We start from the raw sequence: 8997 nt of genomic DNA on the forward strand, positions 1-8997 counted from the left end.
TTGACATCTATCTCTGCCTGCTGGAGCACTGACCTACTGTCAGAAATTTCTCTCTTCAGTAACATGATGCAGTGTTTGCATAAGTGTGCGGTGGTTTTGTGTATTTCCATGTGGAGGCACCTACTGCCATATTAATATTATTTGCATTGCCCTACAGAAATTTTATGCTCTGTCCACCAAGTCCTGGTTATCTCCTCAGGTAATATAAACATCAAATCCATTTTGACTCCATATGATGAACTATCAGTGACTACTTTTCCCCAGAACACAGGTTCTTAGACACTTTGGGGTAGTTTATAGCTTTCAGTGAAACAGCATTGCTTCTACTCATCCAAGCATGTGTCCCACAGTCCAGAGAGCAGCTTTAGAAAGGCAGTAAAGTGACTGGCTTTTCCCAGTTTGTTCATATTTACAGTAGAGGGGAAAGTTTTCTCTCTCAGACACCTCTCAGACACATCACAGAGAAGATTTTGGGGAATCAGCACTGGAGGCACATAGGCAGCTGAACCAAAAGCTTCGGTTCTGAGCAGTGGGTGGCATCGTCCTGTTAATAACCTGTCTCCCCTTTCAAATATTCCAGCATAGCCTTTTGATTATTTGTCGTCAGCAAAATGCTGGAAGACCTTCAAGGAAAGTACCATGAAAGTGTTGCTTTTAGAGCCTCATGGAACTAATACACAGACTCATTTCCCCTTGATGCCAACTCCCTCCATTTCTTTTTTTCCTTTGGCTTTCCACATCCCTGTCAAAAGCGGGTCTTGTTTTGCACTGTGATCAGGACCAATTTTGTCACCAGGTGCTGCTCTGTGAGCACATTCCTTTTTTATATTCCCCAGGTGCTGCACTAGCTCACACACCTGCTGTGCTCTCCCAGGGGAGACTTTACCATCACTTTCCAGCAGCATAACTTAACTCCCTGACCTCTAGAAAAATTTCCACTGCCAAACCTACAGTAACAGAAGATGTATAGACTGATGTGAGCCAGGAACCTCTCCAGAGAGTTAAAACATCAAATATAAGTAGTTAGCTGGTTTGCCAAAATCCAGTGATACTAAATAAATTTATCCTTGAGTGGTTTAATCTTATATGAGATAAGATACATCCAGTAAAAGACTGCCCCTACAGAAAGACTGGTGACCTCCTGTTGATAAGAAGACTTAATTAAAAACTATTTTCTCTTAGATTCCTGAGGCAATTCAGATGGTTAAAGAAGTTTTACAGCTATGTCTACAGAGCACACTGCCTGCAAGCTCCAAAGGCTGAGTCATCACTAAAATACAGTTCTCTTGTGACGTTGAAGTGCTCCACGTTGTGCCTGTCTCCTGAAAACAGATCAGCAGAGTTGGAACACTGCTGGCTCCATGGGGAGCTCACCTCCATGCTCACTGGGGGCAAAAGCTGCCACAGCATGGCTGTGGGAAAGGAGGAAAATTGTGAAAGTCTGCCAAAAAGCAGACATCTAATGCAAAATAACTTTTAAGGAGAGATTAGAGTTGTGATTACCTCCTCCTCCTTCTCCCGTGAACTTCTTGAAATTCTATGCTTCAAGAAAAGCTCTGTAGAAGTTAATAGTCACGAATTATCTCTCCATATATTTTAAGTCACACCTGCAAGATTGCTCTCGCAGGGCTATTTCTTCATGCAGCACACAGCCCCCAAAGGATCTGGGCACAGAGTGCTTTTACATTTTATCAGATCCCTACAGGTTTCTGCATGTGCTCTGTTTGGTTCCACAAAACATAGAAATTAAAAATATTTCACAAGGAAAACTGATCTAAAATTGTTGTGAACAGGACGGGTCTGGAGAAATCCTACCTTTTCTTGGCCAGCCTTTGTTATTCTAGGGATGTCAAACAGCTGTCCCGTGTAGTACTGCACCCCACTGAACAGAATGACAGCAATAGAGTCCCCTTCCTTCTCAATTACAGCAAGGATATCTTCAATCCTCAAGGTCTCCTCCCCCTAAAACAAAGTTAAATCACACATTTTACATCAACTCTGGCAGTAATGAAACTGTCATTTCTTATTTCATAATCTATATTTTACCATGAGCCATGCTGCTTGCATAAGGAGATCAAAGGCAAATCCTTAGTATGGTAATGATATACAAAGGTATATGAAGTAGCCCGTAAGTTACCTCAAGAAAAAAAAAAACATTAGCAAACTTATCTTGAAGGTACTAGTTATAAAAAGTCTATTCAGTTCAGATTCTAGCATGCTTCATACTGTTTAATATTTCAGACAGTTTTAATTTACAATAAAAAAATCCTGATGCAAACAGCATATATAATGATTTCTATGTGACATCTGAAATTTGTGACACCCCCAGACTTGAAAGATGTCTATCAGTTTCACTCTGTACTTTTCTGATAAAGTTTGTATCCCACAGGAAGCTATTATAAACCTGCCATATTTATATTTCAAAAACAATAAGTCTCACATCATCAAAAGTACAGAAATCCCCAAACCTGGGGTCATTAAATATAGAGGAATTTCAGCTACACACACACACACAAAAAAAATCATTCTTGATTCTTTATAGGAAAATTACCACCCCATCCTCCTCCCGTCTTCCTAGCGAGGGATCATGTAAAACATACCACCACCTAGGGATCAATTAGGCAGTGAAAACCTAGAATTAAATTAGACTTGTTACTGAAAAGAGCTCGGGCAAGATTGTTGAATTGCAAGTAACTGTTATTATCTCAACAATCTTTGCAAATCTATCAAGCATTCAGGAGTGGGCTCTTTACTCACAAGATGACTCAGATTTCAGGAGCAAAAGGTCACCATCAGTTTATGGTTAGGTGGCAAAGATCTTAATACCACAAAAGTGAAGCAAGGCAGTCTTTCAAATTAATCTGAATTGCATATTACTCAAAGCAGACCTTTCCCTTAGTCTGGGCTGATACACAGGCTGCTGTTGTTCATGTTTGGCAATCTTTCACCTTAGGAAGTTAAAAGGACATTGGGGTTTCTCAATGAGCTATTATATTTTGTAGTTCTCTCAGGATGCTGTCAGGTTTTGCATGCAGGAACAACTAGAAAAAACCCTTTCCCCCCCCCCCCCATAAGCCACTAGTTGAATCAGACAATTATAAAATGGGTTCTAAGATCAGAAAATATACACATAAACAGAACACACAATTCAGAAATTTTACCTAAAGCATTAGTAGAAATAGATTATAGCTTCTGCAGGCAGACACTAGAATACTTGAGAATGTATGACTACTCTCCTATAAAATATGCTTCTGCCCTTAAGAGGCAGAAGTGCCATATTTCTCACCCACCTCCCGCGGCTGCATCATGAGCATGCATTTCTCCACATCAAGTTTGTGAAGTTGAAGCTGGGACTCGACAGCGTACTGAAAGAGATTTCCATGCAGAGCATGTTAGTGCAATTACATGATAAAACAACTAAAAGGAAAATGGCCAAATGTATCAGAACTGCAGAAAAGGGATTCAGATACCTTGCCTTTCACTAAAATTAATGCTTGAAAGCCTAATCCAACTCCACTGAGGACTTCAGAGATTTCCTTTGGCTTGAAAAAGATCAGAGTTTAATTCACATCATCAGACAGCAAGGGTAAAGACAATGCCTAAACCTACAGGATAAATTCAAGGAGCAGAGTAAGGGTGGAAATGCGGTGGAAGATGTGCTTTACCAGATGTCAGCAAGCAAAGCTTGCACAGATAACAGCCATGAAGACTGGCCATCACCTCTCCAGGGGCTCTGGGTACCCATTTTGCTTGGAAGCACATGCTAAATCCCAGGCTGTCACATAGGCACCACTGGCAACTCAAATGAGGATTGACCAGCACGTATATGTCATCCCGTGCTATTCTCACATCTTAGATTTGCTGCACAGCTGGGAGGAAATGAGAGCTCTACACTCAGGTGATTTTGAGAATCTTACCCACTGATTTTATCAATAAATAATGGTTCTGGAGATTGCCATCACTTCAGTTCCTCTCATGTAATTTTAAACTACTTTATAGTATTATTCTATAATTTTTATGCAGTTACAGAGGTTATTACTGAAGTGCAATAGAAATTTAAGAAGATGGAGTCCAAATGTACAAGTGTGCCTGGAACAAACATGGCATTAGTATGAATATTACTTAGAATAAAGGCAATTTGATGTTTATACATCTGTGACGCCATGTTCATTGCAAACAAACCTGTTAGTATCCCGAGTCATTTTTATTACACCTTAGAGATGAAATTTGTTATCAATTTCCATGAGTTTACGAAGTTGATGATAAAGTAGCAGTGGGCCACAAACCCAAAGATTAATTTTCTCTAAGCTGTGATGCATGGGCTATTGTCTCCTACTTTATAGCAGACAAATTATGTTTGAACTAGTAATCTAAAGTGCTAAGAACAAACATTCCCATCTCTATCTGGGGATATATAAGTGCTAATGTTGTGAGTTTGTATTGATTTGGTTTCATAAAGTAAAACAGCAACAAGAATTAATAAAACATTTACAACTTCAGTTGATTTAGGCCAGTAGTTTTCTCAATGTCTTTAAAAAGACTAATAAATCAATGTACCCATTCAATCTCTTCCTCTTGTAAGATTTTTTATTTGAACAAAAGGAATAGAGCTACGATCTGTAAAATATGCTGAGCTCAAAAGCTTCTGACAGATTTTTTTATTGTAATGTTACTTGGACAAGATGAGCTAATAAATATTCAAATCGGGCTACTGATATTCTTTGGAAAAATATGATTAATAATACAAATATGGTGAAATATTAATTTCTTACATGGTCAGAGGGAAAGGCTCTGGCTTCTAGAAGAATTTTATAGCGTCTTGGAGTAGGCTTAAAGAAAGATAGCTGTTAAAAAAAAAAATTATATGTTGAAATATATCTAAGCAGAGATGAAAGAGATGTTCCCAGTATGTAACTTAATAAAGATTGCTTTACTTTTATGCACTACTACAGAGAATCCCCTAGAAATTACAAATATTTCTTTGTCCATATAATATTTATCAATGCAGGAAAGCATTATAATACTCTATGTCATATATCCATAACAAAAGCCACAGAAATCTGGCAGTGAAATCTCGCACTTGCAGGAGTTGATGGCAAAGCTTTGACTGTGTCCAGGAAAGACGGGATTTCACTCAGCTCCATCCCACAAGCAAAAGCAGCAGCTGAAGAGTAGCAAACAGTGTGTAAAGGAACTGGATTTCCATCCCTGCCATAAAATATTAATTATCAAACCATCCCTTCTGCTGAAAGGACCTGACCAAAGGACTGAGACGTCTGCAAAGAACTCATCTCAGCACCTTTAGGTGAATGGTCTTCCTCAGCTCCTCGCATGGAGACAAGCTGGCCTTGCCACCATGCTGAGAGGACTAGGAGAAGCCCTACAATCCTTCCTGTTCATGCTAGCAGTGGCTATGCAGAGCTCAGCCTGAGCCCTGTACCCAAGTTTGGTATGAGTCTGTCTGCATTGCCCCTAATTCTAGGCAGAGCAGCCAGAGAAATTTGCTTGTACTTAGTCCCATCCTGCTGTGCTTCAGGCTTCTTAATCTAACAAAGGTCAAAGACAGGTTACGGAGAAATGGATCCAAGTGATAAATCTTTTTGCATGAACCATACAAAATGGAGCTTCACATCTTCAGTCAGTTGAACCAAGACTTTGGTAACACTAAAGAACAGGGACAGGCTGCATCTAACAGCAGAGACCTATGCATAAGGAAACCACATTGATTGCCACTATGTCATAAGATTCAAAATCAGATGCTTTATCAGGTTACAGGTATATGAAACTTTGTAACTCAAAATGTCATCTCTTGTATGCAATTGCATTTTAAATTTGACTGAAATTATAGCTTTGTCTTGCTCACAATTGAGCTCATGTTTCTTGAACTTTGAAATTTGGTGTGAAATTCAAAATTGAGACGTGATTTGAAAGTGTTTCTTAAATAGGATCTCATCTCTGAGGACTGACATGCTGCACATGTGAGACCAGCTTAGACTTCCACTGCAGTCCTTCAAAATATTTCACTGTTCAGCTTTTCTGTTTAATATTAAGTGGAGCCAGGTCTTGCACAAACCAAAGCATCATTCAAGATACAACTTGCAGTATTTACAAAAAGTTCAGCTGTTGATAAGTGCTTGTCTTTGTGAGGTCTTCGGAAAAGATTTTGCTTAGGTACACAAAGAAAGGAAAAAACACTTGTCAACACAACATCAAATAAACATCGTAAAGACATACCATCTGGAGGTGCAAGTTAACAGTTAGCCCATTCATTAAGGCTACTTCATGTCTTTGTGCCCCTGAAACAATAATAATTTAAAAAAAAATGTATTAGAGGTTTTCTTTATAATTTCAGAGAAATCTAGCACAGTGTTGAGAAAGCAAAAGTATGTTTTCAGTCAATGTCTTTCTAAAGACTGGAAAGTAAACAAATGTTTGAGGTGTCACAACAGTGAAGTAAAAAGATTTCTTGTCTGACTCACTACAGCACACTGGCAGGAAAATATTTATTTTTTCAGGTCAGCCACAGAAAACCAAGTACAGTGAAGTGTTTCCATTTCCCGGCAAACCAGTGGTAGATTTATTATCAATACCTCAGACAAAAATTAGGTCAGAGGACTATACGTAAAATAAGGCTTGCAGGCTTGTTTTTGTCATAAGTTTATATGTAAAGCAAGTCAGAAAGCATAACGAGACAGTCATCTATTGTAAGTGGTTACTGTAATGTCGAGCTAAAATCTCACCCCTAATTAAAAAAGCAAAATTTGTCTATTGAATGTAACAGACCATTATTAATTTAGCAACTTAGCAAGAAGCAGCCATACCCACATAGCTCCAAGGAGGCTAATAACAGATGCTTTTTGGCTACAGCTAATCACGGGGAGAGCTAATGGAGTAACAACTAGTTGTTATTAGGAAGTATTTAGTAACAATTTCTCAAACCCTTATCAACCACTGGTGAAATGTTTTAGGCACGATGAGGGACTGCATGTCAGGCAGGACGCCACTGAGATATGGAGAAAATCAGTTCCTGTTCCTTCTGTTTTGCCTGATGTCTGTGGTTGAAAAGCAGTAATTCACCCTTGGCACAAATCAGTGTTTTGAGAGTCGTCTTCAGCTGGAAGGTGGGCCCATGTGCCTTGCCCTAGCCATCACCCAGAGTTGGAGCTGGCTGAAGGTGGAAAGAGGTTGCAGGCATGGAGGGATGAAGACAAGTATATGCAGGCAGGGAGGGCAACAGCTGCCTTTGGGATCAAAAAGAAAGGAAAACATGATTTTAAGGTAAATAGGGAGCTACCAGAAATGGAGAGGTGAATCCTGGGTTTCCCTTGTACCCGCCTTGAAGGGCACACAGAGACTCAACTAAGACAGAGGAAAGGCAGCAAGAGCACCAGAACACTCCCACCATATCCCACAGAGCCTAGATTCATGAAGTTAATACTCTTCCAGCCTAGGAAAGAGACATAACTATGAGTTGAGTTCAATACAAGAAAATATGGCCAAAGAACATGGAAATCTATGATTAGGAAAGGTTTATTCATAAATCCTTGCCAGGCAGAACTCAGCTTCTGCCACCACAGGAAAAACCAAGAACCATCCTGATTAAGGTATTCAATGGCCTTTCTTTGTGTTGCTGAAATCTCTAAGTATTAGAGAGAAAGATCTGCCAATAGCTGTCAGTTACTCCAGAGAACCTGTCCAGGGGATGAGCCAGGAGGAAAAAGAGATGTCATGAGTAAGTTTCCTCCTCCAGACACCAGTAACATCAGCTAGTTTTTGGGAATAAATATCAGCAGACCTAGCTCTACACAAGGAAAAAAGTTCTTTTCTTCCCTCTGATACCTTTGCATCTGCATGCTCCATGCTGCTGGAAGAGGTCACCTTGCGGCTGTTCTATTGCAGATACAGGAGACAGCTAGAGAGAGTGATTGCAGCTCAAAACAGTATTATTTGCAGTCTTAATATTTCTATGGAACTCTTGAGGCTGAAAAAAGGGATAGCATCAAGAAATGGTACTGTTCTTATTTCTCCCTCTGCTCCTTCCATGAAAACTGTGTCTTTCACAGCAAATTCGGCACAAGCAATCCTCTGCCTGCTGTACCGTTTCCGTATAAAACAAACGGTTAATCTGTAGATCCCTCTTAGCTGCATGCTAGCATCCCAAATTAAATATGACACTACATTTGTCATGTAAGTCTTGGTCTTCCGTAAATTATATATTTATTAAAAGCTTTCCATTATTGAATTTCATGCCCACAAAACAAACCTCATCCGTGTCATTGGAAAACTGTTATCCTTTATAACCTGTACTGCGTTTCAGAAAACAACCTTTCTATGATCCAATTAACCTATTACAATATTCAAAGACCCGGCACACAGGAGACAAAATTATGTTTGCTTTCTTTATTTCCTAACTTTATACCATATCTCCAAGACAGGCTAAAACCTGTGTGTTCTGCTTGATAAATCTCCTCTTTAATAAAAGGAAGCAGTATTTGCAAAGTACAACTTCAGAGACAATTATGATTGCGTTAGGCAGACACTGCCATCCTTCTCCTCTCTGACTGCAGTGGGAGCCTGATTCTCACCAGAGTAAGTAAAAAGCATTTTGTAAAATGATTGAAAAAAGGCTAAAGGCCCCAATTCTGAAAATAGTTTGGTTATTTCAAATAATCCTTATCACTCAAAGTCACTACAAATCTGCCCAGCGTTCAGTCTTCCCTCAACAGAGACCTGCCTGAGCACATCATACAGCAGCAGCCATACAGTTAATCTTGTTCCATCAGAAGGTGATCCTGCCAAGGTTGTAATGTTTTAATAAAGTCTGGTAGGAGAAGCTGAGATTACCGTCACCGTGTTATGCCACTCGGCGAGAACATAGAAAAAAGCTTTGGCCTCCGCTGACCTTGACTCTGCATTTCACAATGTATTTACTACTGTAACTTTCATTGAACAAGAAAATGTGACTGCATTTAATAAGCAAGGTGCTATAGCACTATA

The 8997-nt window shown here is 39.5% G+C and overlaps 1 protein-coding gene across 1 annotated transcript in view; it reads right to left on the minus strand.

Moving 5' to 3' along the window:
- Positions 1-6699, minus strand: part of KYNU (kynureninase) — a gene marked incomplete at its 5' end in the record, with an annotated part of 11823 nt that extends 5124 nt beyond the window's left edge. Inside the window, 5 exon segments of the mRNA XM_010149153.1 lie at positions 1816-1962; positions 3291-3365; positions 4773-4844; positions 6235-6298; positions 6669-6699. Coding sequence (XP_010147455.1) covers positions 1816-1962; positions 3291-3365; positions 4773-4844; positions 6235-6298; positions 6669-6699 — 389 coding nt within the window.
- Between the last annotated feature and the right edge of the window lie 2298 nt (positions 6700-8997).

The sequence above is a fragment of the Eurypyga helias genome, unplaced genomic scaffold, assembly GCF_000690775.1.
Source record: "Eurypyga helias isolate BGI_N326 unplaced genomic scaffold, ASM69077v1 scaffold45003, whole genome shotgun sequence".
Lineage (NCBI taxonomy): Eukaryota > Metazoa > Chordata > Aves > Eurypygiformes > Eurypygidae > Eurypyga > Eurypyga helias.